Raw genomic sequence first — 25,313 nt, forward strand, 5'->3', positions numbered from 1 at the left:
TACATGCAGTTAATAAGTAAAGTTCATAATGAAGTGCAGGTTACTTGAGGTAACATACTCCAAATATTTCAATGATTAATTTCTGCCAAGTAACTATTTTTGCACAAAGCTCAAGAATCTGAAATCTTAGTGGTTTTAAAGTATATCGCTATAGTGAACAAATACTGAATTTTCAAAGTGGTTTTCACATTTAGTATGGTATTTCATCTCATTATCTTTCTTTATAAGTGAACAAAATTGATGCTGTAACTAATTAGTTCGAAACATCATGGTTAAAACAACAGTCGAGATTTCAATTACATTTGTTTCCTATGACCAGTTTCAGCTTATGTGAAAGCCATCCTCAGAACTTTTGGGACCATTAAAATATACACACATCATTGTGTATTTACTAGGCAGTGCCCTCTGGTAAGAATTTAAAATGATGGCTTCTTACTAGAGGGCACTGCCTAGTAAATATACAACAATGTGTATATGTCTTAATGGGCCCAAAAAATCTGAGGACTGCTTTAGCTTAAGCCAAAATTGGCCATAATAAACAAACGTTATTGCAATCTCAACTTTTGTCACAACCAAAGTTAGCACTAGATTGCTGTACTCCATGGACAATGTTGTCTAAATTTATAAACAAAATAGCGTGTATCCATAAAGACAAGTGACCATTTTTATTCCATGTAATTTAAAGTCTTTCATACTAAGAGTTTATGAATATCCTGTTTTAAACCAATGATCTCTATAATTTTCTATGTGATGGCCCTAAACAGAGATGCCCATTTAATTATGCAAAACACAATCAGGAGTCCCAATTAAAATGGAAAATTTGACATTGTGTAGCAAAATAAATATTGTGTATCAAAAGTAAGTATAGAAATTACAAAGTGTGCTGCCATATTGAGGAAGATGCTTTGAGATTTAGAAAATGCTGTACAACACAAATAAAAAACTTTTCACTCTCATCCTGCCCAATAAGTCTCCCTTGAGCTGGGGCACTGGGTGACTTTTTCTGTCTCCTAAATCATTGCCCACATCGTTTCTACCTACCATTCATTTCCTTTGTCATTGGACAAAGACTCTGATTCTGAAAATTAGTACATCGGCCGTTTTATAGTTTTCTATTTGTTTCCATCTGTTGCACCTTTGTGAGTTCATTTCTCTCTATGCATATTGCAAATATTTTCAGTTAACTTTCCTAGATAACTTATTTACTTGTGAACTGAGGATACATAAAGGATGGTAGTCATAATAATTAGAGCAGTAAAGATCACTGGGAAATCTGAAACACTTCATACTAAGTGAAGTGCTAATAAGACATTGCTTTTTGAAAATATATTTATGAATATATAGCTAAGGAGATACAGCCTAGTCTTAGATTTAATTAAAGGGAATTAGGGAAAATTTGATACTGTATGTAAAAGAAACAGAGAAAAATGGTAACCATGAATATACTGCTCACATTTATTCATAGAGTGCAACATTTATTTTTAATCCACATTTAAGACTACAAAACATAAAGTAAGTCTTCAATACAAATTATTATTTCAAATAAGAAAGATGGTACACTGAAGAAATAGCCGTATTTTACACAGTTATGCCTGATAGACACACAATACACAACATAGTACAAAGTGATCTCATAATATAATAGATCTCAAGACTTTGAGTTTGCAACTAGAAGTGTCACAATATATCAGTGGCATGTCTTAAATTCCTTTACAATGAAAATGTAATGCACCCTCCTGTTCTTTAACAAAGTCATAGAAATGTTCCATTACATGGTACAAATATTTTTGAGTTACTGAAAATAGTTTTCTGTTTTTGTTGTGGTTAAAACTGAGTTATATGGTAATTTCAGTCATCAAATGCAAAGCTAGGAATTGTAGATTTAAGAAATTTCTAAAATATGTCAAAAATAATACCATTTTATGACAGATTGCATTATGTACACCAACATTTTCCTTAAATTCTCTTTTCTGACTGCACTGGCTGTTTATATTTGTTTCATAAAAATCAGAAGGGCATTTGCATGAGGTCTGAATGAAAATACACCACTATGTTCCATAAATGACAAAGAAGTGGCCTATATATGATTTTGTATGGATGTAAAAAAGCACAGTAATCACAGAGTAGATACTACAACAGTTTGTCAGTTAAAAACCTTTTAGGTGCTTTTGCTGATGATGCTGTCTATGTCTGGTAACATATGCACAAGATGTAGGGCCATTTTTTTGTATTTGCTTGTTGAATGTAAAGCTTTTTGACTTACTGAATACAAATATTATCAACAGCAACATAAATTTTCATTTACTTTTGTTCAGTTTTCTGAATAACCAAAATTGAAGTTCAGTACTACATGTTAGCTATGGTATTTACATTAGAAGTAACTCCAGTCCTACCTGGAATTTTTTACTACTTTCTAAGGTATTATAAGACACTGATTACAGACATAAAGGAAGTACAATATTTTACAAAGCTAAACTTAATTTCATTTGAAGTTACAACCAACTGTGTCACAAGTAATTGTTGCAGCTTATGTTGTCACATTCAATGTACAACTACATAGGATTTATTTAGAATAGTTTCAATATATTCTACAACTCAGTAAATAGCATTTCAAAGAGGCTATGTAGAACTGAATAAAAGCATAGTTGGAAATCAAAATGGGTTGTGAATGGGATTTAGAAATAACACTGTGGGAAAAATGAGAAAGGATGACTATTGTGATTTTATTCTTACAAGTCATTTACAATATGAAAACAAATGAAGTACTGCTCACAAAGAATTACAGCACTTTCAATAGGTTCTGAGATCTGTCAGCTACCTCAGCAGAACAATCAACCAAATAGACAAAATCAGCATATGTACATCACAAACATACCATATTCTTCTATTCATCTACTTCACTGCTATGCATTATTCCAGTGATATAGAACTACTCTACAGCTACTGTGACACAAAAGCTAACTTTTTTCATTTGGATAATATATACGATTTCATATCATCATTTAATACATCATCATACTGTAATACATCCATAATGTGTTAATAGTAATATTGAAACTATAGATGCCTTTAACATGTTCATTATGAAATAAGGAATGTGAGAAATCAAATGTTTACTCAGTGCTCTAGGGAACAATGATGAAAGCAATAATTTTCTTTTCCTTCTTGGAACGATACATCATATATTTATATATTCCTTAGTTGTTAATGCTGTGTTATCCATGAAACTGTTAATTTGAATAAATTTGTACATCAGATTTCTTGGGATATATTTGTTTGTCATGTGTACTTCCATAGAAGTGTTACCAGACTTAAAAAATGTTGAATATATATTAGTTTCATAAATAGCCATACAAAAATCTATTGTTATGATGAACTTCATCAGCCGAAATGACTAATGTGGATTTATTTGGACTGATAGTGGTCTGACCTGAGAATGTGTAGCTTCTCTAAAGAAAAAGCTTGTGTCACTGTCATCAGATATTGATAGTGCTGGTGATATTCTTAATGGGCGACTTGAACTTGAAAAAAAATCTCGAATTGCATTATTTTTCTTTGCTTTTGGTGTGCTGTTGTGAATTTTCTCACTCAAGACATTGATTAATGGTAATTTTGCTTTTCCCCCGTCCCTAGTACAGCCACACTGAAAATTACAGGATAATACTGTAGGTGAAGTCACATCCATTAAAGAACCATCAAATATATATTTCATATATGATGCTGGAGTTGGTAGTTTCCTGCTGGTGTATTTATGTGCAAATGTGTTTCTTTTGACATTTGATGAGGAGCAAGGCCCAGAAACCATTTCTACCCTTTGCTGGATTCTTTGTCACACTTCTTGCAGGAACTTAAGAGGACAGACTCCTTGTTGATTTTCTCCATTTCGAATCATTACCATTCCATCCAACTCTTCTCCCACTTGAATTACAATCTGAAAATGAGAATGAATATATCTGATAGAACAGAATATGTGATAAGAAATATGCATGTAGCTTGTGGAGACAGTTAAATGAACAATTCCTAACTTGTCATCATAGATAATACGAGTTTAAAACAAGGACCACGCAGAAAATTTATCTCAGAACTTCTGCCTTTCTTTTGTATCATGTTTCTTTTCAGCATTTGCCCTGTCTGTGGCAGTGTCTTTAGTGATGGGTGATTATCCACCCATGAAATGACCATTATTTTACTTTTAGTCTGTGGCCAGACGCCTTTCTTATTTACTATAAATATCAGTTACAACATCTTTAAGAACAAAAACTGTGTCCACCATATATTTGTCAAGAGTGTAAACTTTTCCTGTCTGTGTTTGTATTTTAATTGCTTTATTTTGTGTTTTTGAAGTGGAGGTGGGACTCTAGCTCAGTATTGCCTAAATAAGTGTAGAAAACTGCTTAAAAATATATTCATTCTAGCCAGTGTAGAAAACCAATGATAGTTAATCCAATATATTAATTTCACTTGTACCTGATTTACCTCTGTCTTGTTATCCAGAACACTTAATCTTAAGTCATATGCACCTTTTCAGTTACTGGAAATATGTAATTTACATATATATTTTCTTGTGCAGCATTTATAATTTTAGGTATAACAAATATTCAAATATTATTTATCAGTGTACATCCCCGCCCCCCCTCAACAACAAATGTTTCACTACAAATTAAACTGATTAATGTTTGTCCTGAAATTTAGCAGAATTATGTGAAATTTTGAAAAATGTCAAAGAATTGAAGGTTTTCCATCATCTGATATATATAAAGTTTTGTAAACAAAATGCTAGGCTTGAAATTTTTACACCACAGATAATGTAATTAGCCATTTCCACATCAACAATTTTTTCAGAAGTTTTTAGGTTCCACAAGATTACTCATCATTCATACAATGAAAATTTTATAATTCCTACTATTTTCATATTACTTCCATGTAACAACTTTTATACACCAAATGTCCTGTTAATAACACAACTGCATATATTTGAAAAGGGTGGATCATTTTTTGATGCATGAAATTCAGCACAAAATTGTACAAGGAGTAAAACTGGTGCTCAGAACAAATCTCAGCTTTAAGAATGGAATTATGGCTTCAGTATAACTGACAGTTCCTGTAACTGAATACAACATTGGTCTGGTATATTGGAACCAACAAAACATTTTGTCTACAGGATGTAAGAAATGAAAGTTTCTTACTATGTATGCTACAGCGCACCCCAGAACTGACATCAACAGACTGTACACAACACATAATGAAGGTGGGGAAGGTCTGAAACAAACAGAATCACCATATTGTAATTCTGTATTTGGATTTTAGACTAAGATGGTTGCACAGAAGTTCTCGTGGAATGGAGAAATATTGATGCTGGCTGGCTTGCTACAGTAATGTAACATCTAAACTGATACTTAGATGGAAAATCAGGGCTTAAAATCCCATTGACAGTATGGTCATTAGAGGTAGCTGAAGCTCAGAATTAAGCTAAAAGAACTTTGGGCATAGAAATCTCTCTATGGTCAGTACCAAAATCATCTGGGGAGCTCAAATTTTGACACAGGTCAGACATATCTTTGGCTTAAAAGTGGATAATGAGAGCAGAGGTAGAATCTCTAATACTGGCTGCATAAGCTCAAGTATTAAGGATGAAGGACTGCAAAAAAAAAATTAACAATGGAAGCTACAGAAGACAAAAGATATCAACTTTGTGGAGTAGACCTGGAGACAGCGGATCACATAATATCGGGCTACTCTACCTTGGCAAAGAACTAATACCTCAATAGGCACAATGACTGTTTATACCTCCATTGGAAAATATTCAGAGATCTAGGAGTATTAGGTCCTGCCAAAAAATGGTAGGACAATACATCTAAAGTGGTCATGACAGTAAATTTTTCCTGAACGAAACAAAATCCCTCCTCAGAGCTATAGTGCATTATGCAATTGTCCAGTCCATGATAAAACATTCTAGTAATGTCAGTTTTTTAATGAAATGAAAAATTAGAAAGCTGATGTTAGTTTAGAAGTTTTACCAACAACAATGAAAAATCAAATGTTGCCAATATTACCAGTGGTGCTGTTACTAGCACCACTGCTGTTGGCATTTTCTTCATCCCTTCTTATTAGCTACTGCAGTTCAGACTTCTGCTGCACCAAAGTGAATGACTGGAAAGTATTTACAAAAATGAGAAGACCCTAGATGAAAAGCTAAGAATTGTTACAAAATTTCAGTGATTACATTTGCATCCAGCTTAGCAATGATAAATGTTATCACACTGTGTCCCTCCCTTGCTCAATCACACTCTCAATGCCCACTTTTATTTATTTGATTTTGTGTCTTATTTACATGTTCTGTGATAGGGTTTACTTTCCACTCACCATTATGCAATTACATGCCTCTCTCCATTATGATGCCTTAGTTTGATTGTACCAAATACATAAGAAACAGTTCAAAGCTTTTCATTCCATCTGCCCAAGTTTGAAATTACTACATCTCATGAAATGGATGAAAATTAAGGATTTTAACCTTATCAAGAGTTATTTGAGAGTGTGTCAAATTATTTATATTTCAGATGAGAATGCACTGTAAATAAAGAACAGACTCCATTTTACAACTGTATATGTCATGTTGTGTAGTTATTTTATTACTGTCTAGTACTTAATGTCATTTACATGTTTCACTAGTTATTTTCTTTGTCATAAACCTAACTATGTAGAGCATTGATTTTGTAATCACTCTGTTACTGTTATTGTCATTTATTGTGGGAACACTGTTCCATGAAGCACAGGAAACTCTGTGACCGGCAGTCAATCTGATGACCTTATCGTATTTATCAATGTCTGTATCATCAATAAAAGTGTCAGTCAGAGTATATGAATCAAGTAATTATTCATTGTAATGGTCTCCTATACTCTATGGATCTTCATTCTTAGCTCCCAATGATGGTGATTGCATGCAAATTTCAACATTCCAGACTATTGTGTAATAACAATGATGTCAGTGGGCCCACATTATGTTGTGCAATTTTTGCTTGTGGGCAATGCTTCTCAAACCATGACATCAGCTGTTAAGGATAACACCCCACATGCAGCTTGTGTGATAAAAAGTGACAGTTACACTCTCCAGGACAGTTATACATTAATGTGTAACACCACTGAACAATGCAGATAACATGTACTTATAGATCTTGCATGGGACCCCATTCCCTTTGCAAGTCAGGATACAATCAAGCCATGGAATTCCAAGTTTTTGGATTCCTGTTTAATTGTTTTAAAAAAGACAACCAAATCGCATGCAAACATCATCACTCTGGTATTCATCCAGACAACTGCATTGCCTCCCATGCTGCCTCCTACCTGGTGAAAATAGCCTCGGCAATGACCCAAACCAGTGTTGGGCTGGTGCCTGCTTTTGTGGGGCATGATCAGCCTCAGTTGAACCGATCTGTCAGGAGGGTAAATATGGAGTTGGATTAGTTGCGTAGGGCGACCACACTGTCAGACATTCGATTGGTTCCTGTCGAGGCTATTGATAGGGGGGATTTCACAAGGCATGGCCTACATCTCAATAGGAAAGGGAAGGGTAAACTGGCAGGGTTGTTAGCAAAATCCATTAGGGGGGGACACTAGTACTCATGGATGTACCTCTTTTTTAGACTAATATCAGTGTCCAATGAGAATTTCAGGCAGGCAGGTGCTAGAGAGGTCCAAAACTCACAAAATTCTCACAACAGGAAAGTAAATAATAATTTTACCTTATTTAACCAAAATATTGGTGGATTAAAGAAAAAAGTAGATTCTCACAAAAGTAAAGTAAAAAATAATGTTACCATTTTTCACCAAAATTCTCACAACAGGAAAGTAAATAATAATTTTACCTTATTTAACCAAAATATTGGTGGATTAAAGAAAAAAGTAGATTCTCACAAAAGTAAAGTAAAAAATAATGTTACCATTTTTCACCAAAATTTTCCGGGATTGAAGAATAAAGTAGATGAGCTCCTGGTTTGTTTAGATGACATTGAATCTGATAATGTAAAAGATATACTATGCCTCTCTGAGCATCACATTGTGTCTGATATGGAAAAGGTAAATATCAGTGGTTATAAACTAGCTGCACATATGAGTAGAGAGAATAAGGTGGGAGGAGGAGCTGCCATATATGTCAAAAGTTATCACTGTGTAGAAAGCTTAGATACAAAAAAGTTTTGTCTAGAGCAACATATAGAAGCATCTTCCTGTCAACTTAAACTGAAGAAGGGCTCTTTTATAATTGTAACGGTATATAGGTCGCCTTCAGGAAACTTTCATTTATTCCTGGAAAACCTGGAGGCCTTGCTGTGCTATCTGTCAAATAGGGGAAAGCAAATTACTATTTTTGGGGACTTCAGTGTTGATTCACTGAAAGAGTGAAATGGGAAGAATGATCTGGAAATCTTGCTCGGTTCTTTCAATTTGACATCTGTCATTAATTTTCCTACTCGGGTAGTAAAGGACAGCAGCACACTGATAGATAACACTTTTATAGACCAAGATAGGTTTAAAAACATAAATTCTTGTCCTGTTGAGAATGGGCTATCTGATCATGATGCTCAGCTAGTTACAGTATATGACATAGCTCCATTCAGTAATTCAAAACTACCCTCCAAAGTTGTGTGTTCAATTAATGACTCAACAATTAGAAATTTCAGAGAAAATCTTCAGCAGTTAGACTGGGATGAGGTGTACAAGGAACCAGATGCTAATTTAAAATATAACTTATTTCATGATACACTTGTAAGAGAATTTGAAAACTGTTTCCCCAAGAAAGTAGTTAAATCTAATTATAAGAAACCATGCAAAAAATCTTGGCTTACTAAAGGAATAAAAATATCTTGTAACCACAAAAGGGAACTGTATCTAACAACAAGAAAGAGTAATGACCCAGAAACAGCCAAATATTATAAAAACTACTGTGCGACATTAAGAAAGGTTATTAAAAAGTCCAGAAGCATCTGCATCATGTCTGAGAATAATACCTCTGATAACAAAATCAAAACAATTTGGAATATTATTACAAGGGAGACAGAACAACCAAGAGTACAGGATGACGGTATCACCATCAAAGCGAATGGAAACTTGATAAACAACAAACTGGAAGTCGAAAACATTTTGAATAATCATTTTTTTAAATGTTGTAGAGAAAATAGGATGTAAATGTTAGAAGAAGCAAGGCAGTTAATGGAAGAGGCCTTACCCACAGCATTTACTACAATTGAAATTCCACCCACCTCTCCTTCTGAAATTAGGAAGATAATAAACTCTCTCAAGAATAAAAGCTCACATGGAATTGATGGCATTTCCAGCAGGATAATAAAAACTTGTTCCCAAGAAATAAGTGGGATTCTTAGCCACATATGTAATAGCTCTCTGAAGCAGAGCATTTTCCTAGATAGACTGAAGTATGCCATTGTTAAATCACTGCATAAAAAAGGGGATATGACTGATGTCAGCACCTACTGCCCAATCTCTCTTCTGACTGCCTTATCCAAAATTCTTGAAAAAGTAATGTATTGTAGAGTAGCTTCACACATTTGTAAAAATAAAATTTTAACAAAATGTCAGTTTGGTTTCCAGAAGGGTTTCTCAACGGAAAATGCTATATATACTTTCACTAAGGAAATATTAAATCCTCTGAGTAACCGGAAGTCACCCATTGGGATTTTTTGTGATCTATCAAAGGCTTTTGATTGTGTATATCATGGAATACTTCTAGAGAAGCTCAAGTACTGTGGTATGAATGGGACAGTGGTCAAATGGTTTAAATCATACCTAACTGGAAGAGTGCAGAAAGTTGAAATAAACAGTTTACATAATATGCAAAAAACTGGTGATTTCTCAAACTGGGGAACAATCAAGAATATATATTAATGACTTGCCATTCTATATTCATGAAGATGCAAAGCTGGTACTCTTTGCCGATGATACAAGTATAGCTGTCACACCCGACAGACAAGAATTAACTGGTGAATTTTATTTTTATTTTTTTTGTTTATATATACACTCCTGGAAATGGAAAAAAGAACACATTGACACCGGTGTGTCAGACCCACCATACTTGCTCCGGACACTGCGAGAGGGCTGTACAAGCAATGATCACACGCACGGCACAGCGGACACACCAGGAACCGCGGTGTTGGCCGTCGAATGGCGCTAGCTGCGCAGCATTTGTGCACCGCCGCCGTCAGTGTCAGCCAGTTTGCCGTGGCATATGGAGCTCCATCGCAGTCTTTAACACTGGTAGCATGCCGCGCCAGCGTGGACGTGAATCGTATGTGCAGGTGACGGACTTTGAGCGACAGCGTATAGTGGGCATGCGGGAGGCCGGGTGGACGTACCGCCGAATTGCTCAACACGTGGGGCGTGAGGTCTCCACAGTACATCGATGTTGTCGCCAGTGGTCGGCGGAAGGTGCACGTGCCCGTCAACCTGGGACCGGACCGCAGCGACGCACGGATGCATGCCAAGACCGTAGGATCCTACGCAGTGCTGTAGGGGACCGCACCGCCACTTCCCAGCAAATTAGGGACACTGTTGCTCCTGGGGTATCGGCGAGGACCATTCGCAACCGTCTCCATGAAGCTGGGCTACGGTCCCGCACACCGTTAGGCCGTCTTCCGCTCACGCCCCAACATCGTGCAGCCCGCCTCCAGTGGTGTCGCGACAGGCGTGAATGGAGGGACGAATGGAGACGTGTCGTCTTCAGCGATGAGAGTCGCTTCTGCCTTGGTGCCAATGAAGGTCGTATGCGTGTTTGGTGCCGTGCAGGTGAGCACCACAATCAGGACTGCATACGACCGAGGCACACAGGGCCAACACCCGGCATCATGGTGTGGGGAGCGATCTCCTACACTGGCCGTACACCACTGGTGATCATCGAGGGGACACTGAATAGTGCACGGTACATCCAAACCGTCATCGAACCCATCGTTCTACCATTTCTAGACCGGCGAGGGAACTTGCTGTTCCAACAGGACAATGCACGTCCGCATGTATCCCGTGCCACCCAACGTGCTCTAGAAGGTGTAAGTAAACTACCCTGGCCAGCAAGATCTCCGGATCTGTCCCCCATTGAGCATGTTTGGGACCGGATGAAGCGTCGTCTCTCACGGTCTGCATGTCCAGCACGAACGCTGGTCCAACTGAGGCGCCAGGTGGAAATGGCATGGCAAGCCGTTCCACAGGACTACATCCAGCATCTCTACGATCGTCTCCATGGGAGAATAGCAGCCTGCATTGCTGCGAAAGGTGGATATACACTGTACTAGTGCCGACATTGTGCATGCTCTGTTGCCTGTGTCTATGTGCCTGTGGTTCTGTCAGTGTGATCATGTGATGTATCTGACCCCAGGAATGTGTCAATAAAGTTTCCACTTCCTGGGACAATGAATTCACGGTGTTCTTATTTCAATTTCCAGGAGTGTATATATATAAAACAAAAAAAATAAAAAAAATTAAAAATATTGAGTGTCATGTAATGTTTTGTCTAATGTAATATCTTGTATAGACACCTTTTATTAACCTGACACGTTCCACATCATTACGAAGTGTCGTATTCATGATCTATGGAACAAGTACTAATCTAATCTAATCTAATCTGCATATTGTATCTGTCCATGTTTGGATAATGTTCCAGCCACAGGACACACCTCAAATCACAGCTTTTCTGGCCAGACCAACATACTTTGTGGTTTGCCTTCATGGACAATATCTCTACATCGACTGACGTCATCAGCGATGACACTAAATTTGTCACTTTATCAAGCCAATTGGGAGAACATATAGGAGACACAATAAGTGATATAATTCTCACCTCCACCCCCCCCCCCCTCCCACCACTCCCCACTATCAGACAACAAATATGAACCGTGAAGGCTGCTCTATACTCTTCCACCTCGCCCGCTCCCTGGAGAAGCAAATTCATGATGTCATTTATAACAAAGTTTTAAGTGACAAGACCCCATCACAACTATAGGGTCAACTTCACCTCCACACACAGACTGATATCCATCTTATGCATGACTAACTGTGTGGGTTGTGAAGCTTCCTGTGCAAGTGCAACTGAGAATGGTTGCCCAAACATGAACCCCTGGATGCACACCTTAAGCTTGCTGATCGAATACAATCAACCACACAATACAGGCAGTACATTAATAACCAGGCAATGATGGCCACAAGCCTGACTTGGAACTTCAATAGCAGTACAAGCAATGGACCACCAACTATGAGCAGAGCCGATCTGACCTGCTCAACTTCCATCAACACTGATGTCACCATTTACCATCAACAAACCAGCACCTCCCCATAATCTGTGCCACACCTGCGCAAAACATGGTCAACCATGTCATGTCCATGACTCCACTGCTGATCATGCTGTGCATGTGCAGAACCATTTTTATTGGTATCATTCAACATATGCTAATTCTGCCCACAATTTCCATCCTCCATGCAATTTTCCAAGCCACACACATGGTTTGCTGGAGATACACAGGACTGTGTCAAATTTTTAAGTCACGTCAATGCCCAAAATTACAATGATAGACCATATCCGCCCAGCCACATCCATGATAAATGACTTTATCTATACAACTATACCGATTATACCTTGTTGACACAGGCTTACACGTCGGCACTTTGCCACCCTCCTCACCAGGTCAAACACCATCCCACACATTCATTCTACTCTGTGCAGCAAATAATTACAATGTCTGAGTCTATGGCTCACAACTCTGCACACTTAGCCTCAAAGAAATATTCATGTGGACATTTATCATTGTGAATGTAAAAGAACCAGTTATCAGTACAAACTTTCTCCGCCACTTTCTTGAGGTCCCAGATTGGACTAACAGCATCATAATCCAGTGCCTGCTTTGCCACAGGCATTTTCAGCCACACACGATCAGTGGCAAAACATAATGGCATCGCTACCCCCCCCCCCCCCCCCTCCCCCTCCCCATCCCACACACCCATCTGATGGTCAATGGCTCCTTTAGGAACGCCATCAACCACAATATTCAACAACTCTACTTCAACATGCGTGAAATGAACTTTCACTTGCAGTATGATAACACTGAGCGGAAACTCTATGCAATATCTTGACCAGCTACATCAACTGCCTTTGAGTATTTGTGCACCCTCCTGCCAGAATGATTCAGATTGTGTGCCTTTACAAACAGAAAAGTCCAGAAGATTGTCACTACACATGGCCCCATGGTCCACCACAGGCCATGTCAATGACTGCCAGACCTAGTTAGGGCCACCAAAGTGGCAGTGGTTGGGATCTTACAAGCAGGGATAGTTCACTCCTCCAGCAGCTCCTGGGATTCTCCCATAAAACTGGTCCCCAAAAAGAATGGCTCTCTCAGCTTCTGCAGTGATTACAGAATCTTTGATACTCATATCATTATGGACAGCTAACATTTTAATTGTTCTCCAGATGAGACCTCTCACAAACCATCTCAAACAAATTTTTGATGCCATATCTCATGCTGACACCATAATCAATGAAGACAAATGTCAACTTAGACACATCTTCCTTGGACACATTGTTAATGCATCAGGTATCCATCCCACACCATTATCCAACAACTGCCTTCACTGTGAGACTGTGAAGAACTACATAGTTATTAGAGCCTCCCTGCAAGCACCCATTCTAACACAAGCCCTCGCTGGCAAGAATACCACCAACAAATGCAAATTCACATAGATAAATGAGATGCAATCTGCTTTTAAAAGTATTAAAGACAGTCATACCCAGGCTATCAACTTGCACACCCCTCCCTGATGTACAGCTCATCATACCAGCAGACATAACTGACTCCACTATCAGCTACAGCAAGAGGTTGGGGGAGGTGGGGGAAGGGGGGGGGGGGGGAGGGAGTGTGTGTGCAGCAGCCACTCTGTTTCTTTTCATGCAAACTCACATTGTCACAAAGCAAGTGGTCTGTGTACGACAGGGAGTTACTGGCATTCTAAGAAGCAGTATGCTACTTCAGACTGGATGAAGGAGGAGGCCTGATTATCTACTCCAAACACCACCCACTTGCTGACTCTATTTGAAAACCACCCAAGGACACCTGCTCCCTACAGTTTCAGCATTTAGAAAATGTTGCCCAGTTTCCCATGGACTTCCATCACCTCCAAGGCATGGAGCACATTGTAGCAGATTATTTTTCATACATCAGTGCCTTGTCATCTACCCTTGACTACGATCAGTTCACTGCGGCACAACAACATGATGAACAGCTACAAGCTCTCATTCACAGCCCGACCATGAATCTAGATTGAATCTCACCCTATTTTGAGGCCAACCCACCATACAAGTTGTGACACCTCACGAAATTGGATGCAGCCTCTGGTACCTCAATGATTTCACCCTATCATATTCAAACAGCCTCACAATTGACCACATCTGGGCATTCACCCAACCACTCGACTAGTGACCAACATGTTTGTGTGGTCTAACATAAAGAAAGACTGTGAAATTTGGACTTGAATGTGTACTCTGTGTCAAAAGAGCAAAGTCTCACATCACACGCAACCTCCCATATGCCATTTCCAAATCCCGAAAGGTCCTTTCAACATGTTGACCTCATCGGGCCATTACTCATTTCTAACGATATCTATATATCTTCTCAGTGATTGATCAGGTCACATGATGGGTCAAAGCAACAGCGCTAGAAGAGATAATGACCAAAACTACCATCAAAGAATTTATGGAAACAAGCATCTCATGTTTTGCTTGCCCTGTGTACATCACAACAGACAGGGTAGACAGTTTTGATTGTGCCCTCTTCTTTGAACTTTGCAACATGATAGGCACTAAACACTTCAGAACTACAGCATAAAAGCAACTGTTTGACTGAGCAATGGTACCACATGTTAAAAGCAGCCCTCTTGTGCCACAGTGGACTATGGACTGAGGCGCTCCTGTGGGTTCTCCTGAGAGTTTACGCAGCACAAAAACACAAGCTCTGAACTTCAATGGCCAAAATTCCATACAGGGCAACACTTACCCTCCCAGTTCCACGTTCCACATCGTAACAGTTTTCCATGCTATTGATCAATGGAACACGTAACTAACTAACTAACTAACTAACTGACCAGCACACTTCATCTTTCAAAGACAGTCACCTACACCTCCTCCAACTTTTCAGACTGTTGTGCATGTTAAGAGCCACATAGTATGCCTCCATATAGCACCACCCCTCCCACACTCATTGTCAAAATATTTTTCACAAAACACTCACAGACTGTGACTTTGTAATGTTAAGAAATGACATGGTATGACCTGCCTTACACCACCTCTGCTCAGGCCCTGAAGAGACGATTGAACCTATCACGTATTTAACAGACAGAAAATCTACAACCGTGTTGATCAACTGACTCAAACCCACGTGGGCACTTCAAGACATCTCAGTGGATGACAACATGTGACAAGCAGCCCCCTCCCCATCACTTGCTGACTCTTCTTTTAGCGACTCCGTACTGTCAACCTTTGTATTATGACTGAACGTCCGCAACTTCCTTCCCAAGGACGTCCACATCAAGCTTGTAGACAGTGACATCCTTATTGAAGGTCAGCATGCTGACGACCAAACTGCAAATGGTTCCATTGAGCAGCACTTCTGCAAGACCATCAAACTGCCACACAATACTGACACCACCACCCTCACATCCCGTATTTCCAGCAAAGATATCTTTAAAATAGTTGTGCCATGTTTACTTCCAAAGAACCCCACTCCAATGCTGCCACCCCACCTCCACTGTAACTCTCCCTGATGCCAACACAGACTCATGCTACAGCTGGCCCAACCACGTATCAGCTCACCTCCATGATTATAGCCTGTACACCATCCGTCATACGCCATTGCCTGATGTCCTTGACACTGTAGATGAAAACGCATCCATGAGGCCTAACTATCTCTGAGCAATCTGTCCACCTTGATACTCCATGCAGCTGCCCTCACTGTACCCACAGGCTCTGGGGAAATATTCCTCTGTAAAGTACCATCACTGTCAGTTGACCTGGGCCCTACATGGGAAATTCTTAGACTGGGAGTCAGTCCCGATGACTTAATCGTGTTAGGTTGCTCCTACAGTGTATGTTTATACAATCACAAAGTATTTGGACTGAGTGATTATACACTATAGTTGTCTCCTATACCCTGTGGTTCCACATCTCTATCTTCTACTTGGTACTTTTTAAAAATTTTTTACAACACAATGTAAAGTTGCTCAAAGGTGAATAAAGGATTTGCATTTGTATTAATGCATACTATGACAGAGTCATAGTAGTGAAGCGAGGCAGCATAGGAACACTGAAAAACTAAAAATTAATAGAAGTTGGAATTAGCTATGTGACAGGGATATATTGCATGCAATATAAAAAGTAAATTAACATAATTTATTTCCAAAATGAATAGCAACAGAGAGTAGAAGGCTACAGCTCAAAGATGAAGCAATGGCCAGAATCATAAATAAGGAATAAATTACACTCCTGGAAATGGAAAAAAGAACACATTGACACCGGTGTGTCATACCCACCATACTTGCTCCGGACACTGCGAGAGGGCTGTACAAGCAATGATCACACGCACGGCACAGCGGACACACCAGGAACCGCAGTGTTGGCCGTCGAATGGCGCTAGCTGCGCAGCATTTGTGCACCGCCGCCGTCAGTGTCAGCCAGTTTGCCGTGGCATACGGAACTCCATCGCAGTCTTTAACACTGGTAGCATGCCGCGACAGCGTGGACGTGAACCGTATGTGCAGTTGACGGACTTTGAGCGAGGGCGTATAGTGGGCATGCGGGAGGCCGGGTGGACGTACCGCCGAATTGCTCAACACGTGGGGCGTGAGGTCTCCACAGTACATCGATGTTGTCGTCAGTGGTCGGCGGAAGGTGCACGTGCCCGTCAACCTGGGACCGGACCGCAGCGACGCACGGATGCACGCCAAGACCGTAGGATCCTACGCAGTGCCGTAGGGGACCGCACCGCCACTTCCCAGCAAATTAGGGACACTGTTGCTCCTGGGGTATCGGCGAGGACCATTCGCAACCGTCTCCATGAAGCTGGGCTATGGTCCCGCACACCATTAGGCCGTCTTCCGCTCACGCCCCAACATCGTGCAGCCCGCCTCCAGTGGTGTCGCGACAGGCGTGAATGGAGGGACGAATGGAGACGTGTCGTCTTCAGCGATGAGAGTCGCTTCTGCCTTGGTGCCAATGATGGTCGTATGCGTGTTTGGCGCCGTGCAGGTGAGCGCCACAATCAGGACTGCATACGACCGAGGCATACAGGGCCAACACCCGGCATCATGGTGTGGGGAGCGATCTCCTACACTGGCCGTACACCACTGGTGATCGTCGAGGGGACACTGAATAGTGCACGGTACATCCAAACCGTCATCGAACCTATCGTTCTACCATTCCTAGACCGGCAAGGGAACTTGCTGTTCCAACAGGACAATGCACGTTTGCATGTATCCCGTGCCACCCAACGTGCTCTAGAAGGTGTAAGTCAACTACCCTGGCCAGCAAGATCTCCGGATCTGTCCCCCATTGAGCATGTTTGGGACTGGATGAAGCGTCGTCTCACGCGGTCTGCACGTCCAGCACGAACGCTGGTCCAACTGAGGCGCCAGGTGGAAATGGCATGGCAAGCCGTTCCACAGGACTACATTCAGCATCTCTACGATCGTCTCCATGGGAGAATAGCAGCCTGCATTGCTGCGAAAGGTGGATATACACTGTACTAGTGCCGACATTGTGCATGCTCTGTTGCCTGTGTCTATGTGCCTGTGGTTCTGTCAGTGTGATCATGTGATGTATCTGACCCCAGGAGTGTGTCAATAAAGTTTCCCCTTCCTGGGACAATGAATTCACGGTGTTCTTATTTCAATTTCCAGGAGTGTATAAACATTTAAAATTAGAGGTTTCTGATAAAGCACTATATGTAAAACAGGAGATAATAAATGTAAAGGGCAATTATAAGTGATTCGTTCATTTTCAAAGCATCTGGCACACTTGGTTGACTAGTATTTCTCTGTTAACAAGAGACAACAAGTTCCCCTAAATTGTCAATATCAATGCGTAATTCCTTCTGAATGCACACTGCACTGATATAACAGATACACTATGTGATCAAAAGAATCCAGATACCTGGCTGAAAATGACTTACAAGTTCATGGCACCCTCAATCAGTAATGCTGGAATTCAGCATAGTGTTGGCTGACCCTTAGCCTTAATGACAGCTTATTCTCTCACAGGCATACATTCAATCAGGTGCTGGAAGGTTTCTTGGGGAATGGCAGGCCATTCTTCACAGAGTGTTGCACTGAGGAGAGGTATCAATGTCAGATGGTGAGGCCTGGCACATGAAGTCAGCATTCCAAAACTTCCCAAAGGTGTCCTATAGGATTCTGGTCGGGACTCTGTGCAGGCCAGTCCATTACAGGGATGTTATTGTCATGTAACCGCTCTGCCACAGGCCATGCGTTATGAACAGGTGCTCAATCGTATTGAAAGATGCAGTCACCATCCCTGAATTGCTCTTTAACAGTGGGAAGCAAGAAGGTGCTTAAAACATTAATGTAGGCCTGTGCTGTGATAGTGCCACGCAAAACAACAAGGGCTGCAAGTGTCCCTCCATGAAAAACACGACCACACTGTGACACCACTGCCTTCAAGTTTTACTGTTGGCACTAAACACGCTGGCAGATGACTTTCACTGGACATTCACCATACCCACACCCTGTCATCGGATTGCCACATTGTGTACCATGATTCGTCACTCCACACAATGTTTTTGCACTGTTCAATCATCCAATTTTTATGCTCCTTACACCAAGCGAGGCTTCATTTGGCATTTACTGGCATGATGTGTAGCTTATGAGCAGCTGCTTGACGATGAAATTCAAGTTTTCTCATCTCCCGCCCAACTGTCATATTGCTTGCAGTGGGTCCTGATGCAGTTTGGAATTCCTGTGTGATGGTCTGGATAGATGTCTGCCTATTACACATTATGACCCTATTCAACTGTCAGTGGTCTCTGTCAGTCAACAGACGAGGTCAGCCTGTAGGCTTTTGGCTGTAGGTGTCCCTTCATGTTACCACTTCACTATCACATTGGAAACTGGACCTAGGGATGTTTAGCAGTGTGGAAATCTCATGTACAGACATATGACACAAGTGACACCCAATCACCTGACCATGTTCAAAGTCCATGAGTTCTGCGGAGCACCCCATTCTGCTCTCTCACAATGTCTAATGACTACTAAGGTCGCTGATATGGAGTACCTGGCTGTAGGTGGCAGCACAATGCTCCTAATATGAAAAATGTATGTTTTGAGGGAGTCCGGATACTTTTGATCAGATAGTGTAGATACCTAACACATTCCAACACACAAAAACTTTTTTCTTGTTTTGTTACCTTTATGTCAAGACACTGCACTTTTACCGCCAACTGGTGGGTACAATGCAAACTTCCTGATTTTACAGTTCTATTCATGCCTCAGCCAAATTTTGCATGTCATACTTTGCAAATAAATGACTAATTTCTAGTAGTCCTAGTAGCCCTGTAGTGCTCTTTCATAGGTGGTCCAAAGCCTGGTAGAGAAAGGAAGAGGGGAAGGAGGAACACTTAATTAAAAACCCTTGTTCACCTGGTGATAGTACCTCATGAGGGACCCCCATGAGGGTAATGGTAAAGACTTCAATCACAGTGAAGGTAGAGGTGATGGTCATCAGCGTGGCAAAACTGGTGGAGGAGGTAGCTCTGCTTTAGGGATGATATGAGAGTAGTGTACAGTGTACAGTGGGGGCTATTACTGAATGGATGCAATATTATAAAAATTTAATTTTTTATATTTCAATTGATGTTCACCAGTGCCTTCCCTTCTATCTGGCAGCTAGTTTCAGCTCTTAAGTCATGTTGCATTATACTTGACAGAACCACTACGAAACTCACGTGTTGAACCATCAGCAGCTAAACTTGCTGACAAGGTATCACTACCAAAATGCGCGTCTACAATTTGGCTGTCCAATAGGGACGTTTGGAGGTGGTCACATGGCGGTGGAGCCATGTCCATCCACCAGGAGCAGACATGCCATCCGTTCTCTTCTGCTGGCAGCTTCCAACCTGGTTAGATGCTCTCCCCTCCTGCTCTCTTAGGCAGCAGCCCGTTTAGTTTCAGTGGCTTCTCTAGGCCTGCCTTCAACTACTTGTTACTAAAATAAAACATCATGTCTATCATAAATGTTTAACTTCATCACCTCAACGAGTACCTACTGCTTTCCTTTCTTCACTAATCCTGACATGTTAACATCTGGTGTCATTAACATCTGGTGCCAGAAGTGGGATCACTCACCATTAGGCCCATCTTATTGACCTAATTGAAGTTCAACATGCCATACCCAATGAAGCTGCCAGCAGTACTTCAAACTTGACGTGCCAGATGTGATGCACAATAACAAGAGCATGCATTCGTGGTTCCCCATGCAGCCTTCCACCATTTCAGCATGCTCTCCTAACAGCTGCCGCAGTGATTGCCAGGCTCCTTGTGTGGCCAGGCACCTTGCCGCACCACACAGCCAGCCACTGCTGCTGCCATTCCCAGGCAGTCTGGTGGTATGCCATGCCATAGGTAGCCATTTTCCATGCCTCTCCGATGCAGCATGGCGGCATATTCCACACGCATGCTGCCATCCAGGAAACGCACATGTTCCTGCTGACTATCTGAGGCACGTCAAACAGCTGTCAACACTGCCAACATCATCTTAGCTGCTGTTTCCTGCCACCATCGTCCAATGGGATGCAGCCGTTGATGACCCACCACGGCCGCAGCTACATCTTCTGTAAGTTCATTGATCAATTTTTCTTCACCAGCACCGCCTCCTTGTTGCCAGCTACACCATCATCTTGTCGAGTGTAGGCCCTTTTTTGTGCTCTAATTGTAAAGTTTTCGGTGAGCACTAGGTGTACTAATATTGTAACCATGCCTCAAACCTGTAGTATCGCCACTGGTAAAGGGAACTCCCCACCTATGGAAAAACCAGACCCAGTAACTGTCCATCAAGTAGAAGTTCATAAATTAATGTTCAGAAAGATAGAATTGATGGAAAATGCCAAAAAATGGCTCAAACCCAGTCTGCCAATCTAAGTGTGTCAGAAACACACCTTGCTGCACCACAAATGATGGCTGCAAGCACCTTAAGTAGCACAGTACTCCAGCAATCCATTGTAACTTTGGCTAACAGTTTCCCTGCAGTCAATTTCATTCCAACGTTTTCTGGGAAACCTAATGAACAAATAAATTCCTTTCTACAAACTGCCTGAGATGTAGGCCATGCTTGCACTTGGCCAAATGATTTCCTATTAAATGTACTCCACCTTAAATTGTCAGGTGATGCCCGTACATATATCAAATCAGTCCAAACCCTTAGGGACACCTCCTCTTTTGCTACGTTAGAGGCTGGGTTGAAAGAGAGGTATTTGGACAGGTGTGACACCAGATGTTACAGGGACAAGTTGTCCACCCTGCGCCAGAAGCAAGGGAAGGATGTAGAGACATTTGCTGATCGAATCCGTGCTGTGGCTTGCCGCACTTACATGCTGGGTTCGGATTCTGCCCATAGCAGGGTGTTAATTGAGCAGGCGGAAGCCCGCTCGATTGATGTATTTATATGTGGAATCAGCCCGTATGTTGGAGGAGAGGTAAAAATAGCATCACCTGCCTTGTTGCTTGAGGCCACAGGACTCGTGATGATGTAAGAGGAGGTGGGGCATTTTATTGCCAGTTCGGTGTGTCCGAACGAACAACCGCATCCAATTTTTAAATACGAGCACGCATGCCAATGCTGCCAAAAGGCAGGCCATTCTGCTGCACACTTAATTGTTCTCGGTGTGGAACCATAGTGCATATGAGTAGAAACTGCCCACAGAACCCAGGAAATGGAGGCCCCTCACACAATCAGCAGAGGGAACAAGTCACCAAACAATTCACCACAACCCCAAAATCAGCCAGGAAACGGTTGAGGAGCAAGTCACACTGCCAGACCATGCCCCCTGTAAAATTTAAGCACCCAGTCCACCACGGTGTTTTAAATGAGGTGGTGAATATACTCCTTGATCGCAATGTTCGAGGAAAAAAAAAAAAAAAAAAAAAGGTAAGAGTGTTTATCGACACTGGAGCGCAAACCAGCGTACTATTCCTAGGACATGGGGATAGATGAGTGTTAAAACCATCCTGTTACCACATTAGTGGTCCGAGTGAAGAAATAATCATACCCACTGGGTATTGCCTAGTTAAATTGAAAATCGGAGCCAGCCACTACCCTTTTCACATGGATGTAATCTGAAAACAAAGGCGAGATTTTGACGTCATCCTGGGGAATGATTTCCTCCACCACTATCAGAGTGTAGTAGATTACAGGACACAAACTCTCTATCTTGGTGAGGAAACCCATCATTTCAGCAGCCTCCACATCATTCCGCCACAAGATGCTTGTGAAATGCGGCCGTTTCCACAAGTTCCTTCCTCACAATCATGGGCATTACGTACAACTACCTCTGTTAGAATCAGCTGTGGCATGGGACGCATTCTCTGGCTTGGGGTCAAATCCCACAAACTGCTGAGAACAGCCATTTTGGTGGACCCTCTCCATCAAAATGATGTCCTCGACAGATTACAGGTAGATGTTAAACATGGCTTAACAACAGCAGAAGTGCAGGGAAAGAAATTTTATGTTCCCGTCTGTTGGACAGTTTCAGAATGAAAGAGGTAGAAATTCCTAGTGGCATCATTATAGCTAGCGGCCACGAGATTGAAGAAAACTATCCTGTAAACCTAACTGAAAACAATGGCTTCTGGGAAGGACCATTGTGTCATATTTCTCCTGTGCTCAGAGACAAATTTAAAGATAAGTTAGCTCATCTGTTTGTTGCTGACCAAAACAAATTGTACTCCATCTTGGAAGAACACTCCTGGTTATTTGAAGAAAGGCGTTATTTGCCAGCTACTGACCTTGTTTACTATGAAATTCCCACCGGAGATGCAAGGCCCATTGCGCAGAAACCATATAGACTACCATACCACCTCCAGCCTGTTGTGGAAGAAACTATCCAACAGCAGCTAGAGGCAGGGGTAATGAAACCCTCTGCCAGCCCCTGGGAATCTCCAATTGTCATTGTCCCAAAGAAATCAATCAATGAAGAGAAGGCCTACCGTCTTCACGTCAATATATGAGAGTATTAATAAGGTAACCACTTCTGATACTTACCCTCTCCCACATATTGACGAAACACTGGACAGGCTAGGAAATTGCAAATACTTCACTACCCTCGATATGATGAGTGGGTCTCACCAAATACTGATTGCACCACAGGACAGGCCAAAAACAGCATTTGTAGCTCCCTCTGGTCTATATGAATTTTTGAGAATGCCATTCGGGCTGCGTAATGCTCCAGCCACCTTCAAACACTTTGCTGACTTACTTTTAAGATGATTGAAACCTACATGTGCCTAGTTTATCTAGATGATATCTTTGTCTTTTCCATAACCATAGATGAACATGTTACCAGGTTAAGAAATGTTTTGTCTAGACTAAGAAGTGCCAATTTAAGCTTGAAAATAGAAAAATGTTCCTTTGCTGAGAGTCAAGTGCAGTATCTAGGGCATATTATTAGTGCTGATGGAGTAAAGCCAGATCCCCGCCTAATTGAAGCAGTTAGAACATTCCCTTCCCCTAAAAATTCTCTCCTGTGACATGATTGATTTTGCAGTGGGGGCTATTCTGAGTCAAATGATTGATGGTGAAGAAAGACTAATTGGTTACACATCCCGTCAGCTGAATCAGGCAGAAATTAATTACAGCACTACGGAAAAGAATTTCTGGCATTAATGTTTGGAGTCAACTATTTTAAATGCTATCTTTATGGGAGAAAGTTTACAGTAGTAACAGATCATGCAGCACTTCAGTGGCTATTAAGTTTAAAACACCCTAGCAGCCATCTCACCTGCTGGGCCCTGAAGTTGAGTGAGTATGATTACCAAGTGCAACACAAAGCTGGAAAATTGCACCAGAATGCTGATGACCTTAGTAGAAAAGTGAGAGTAGCTGAAACAGATGATGTGTTAATTAACGAATTAAAAGACTCACAGGGGAATGACGCAAAATGTTTCCAGTATCACTCCCATCTGGATTTTGTTACAGAAGATGGAATTTTATACTGCAAGACCCCCCTGGTTAAACGTATACGAATACCTAAAGACCTACAATCTAGAATTATTGCCCAGTACCATAACAGCATTCCAGCTTGCCATAGTGGACAAAGAGCCACAAATGCCCACATTGCCACGAAGTATTGGTGGGACAAAAGAAGGCGAGGTGTTGCTAAGTATATAAAAAACTGCCTACTATGTGCCCAAAGAGCACCACCCCCACGAATTAAAATTCCCTTACATCTCTTCCTGAAGAATCAAAAAACTTTCAGTTTGTGGCTTGGGATGTAGTCAGGCCACTTCTTGTAATTACACAAGGAAGAAAATATATTCTATCCATTATTGACCACTTTTCCTGATACCTTATTTTGGTACCCATAACTGACACGTCAGCTGAAACAGTAGCACGAGCTTTTGTGGATCATCTTGTCTTTCCTTTCGGTAGCCCTGAAGCCATTACAACAGATCAAGGAACCAATTTTATGTCCACCTTATTTGTCCAAGTTTGCAAATTGCTGAGAATTAGAAAATGGAGAACCACCCCTTTTCATCCCTAGTCAAATGGATGCATTGAGCATGTCCATTGGACTGTGAAAGTAATGCTTTCCTATTACATCAACTCAGCCCACAGTGACTGGCAAAGATAAATTCCGTACATGGCAAGTGAGTACAATAGCCATTTCAAAAATGGTTCAAATGGCTCTGAGCACTATGGGACTCAACTGCTGTGGTCATCAGTCCCCTAGAACTTAGAACTACTTAAACCTAACTAACCTAAGGACATCACACACACCCATGCCCGAGGCAGGATTCGAACCTGCGACCGTAGCAACAGCGTGGCTCCGGACTGGAGCGCCTAGAACCGCACGGCCACCACGGTCGGCAATAGCCATTTCCATGAAGCCACTGAACATACCCCTTATGAGATAGTGTTTGGCCGTTCTATGGAATCTCCTTGGTGATCAACAAATTACCTCCGGGAATTGATCACACAGCTGTTAAGGGGTTAGCCCACTGCCTTAATGCCATTTGGAAGAAGAAGGTGCAAGAGAACAACTGCAAAGCAA

The 25,313-nt window shown here is 41.4% G+C and overlaps 1 protein-coding gene across 1 annotated transcript in view; it reads right to left on the reverse strand.

Annotated features, from left to right (window-relative positions):
- Positions 1-1,458: 1,458 nt before the first annotated feature.
- LOC124722181 overlaps positions 1,459-25,313 on the reverse strand; it is a 997,523-nt gene continuing 973,668 nt past the window's right edge. Inside the window, exon 16 of the mRNA XM_047247381.1 lies at positions 1,459-3,931. Within this exon, the coding sequence (XP_047103337.1) occupies positions 3,830-3,931 (102 nt within the window). The 3' untranslated portion in view covers positions 1,459-3,829. The remainder of the gene's footprint in view (positions 3,932-25,313) is intronic.

The sequence above is a fragment of the Schistocerca piceifrons genome, chromosome X, assembly GCF_021461385.2.
Source record: "Schistocerca piceifrons isolate TAMUIC-IGC-003096 chromosome X, iqSchPice1.1, whole genome shotgun sequence".
Classification (NCBI taxonomy): Eukaryota; Metazoa; Arthropoda; class Insecta; order Orthoptera; family Acrididae; genus Schistocerca; species Schistocerca piceifrons.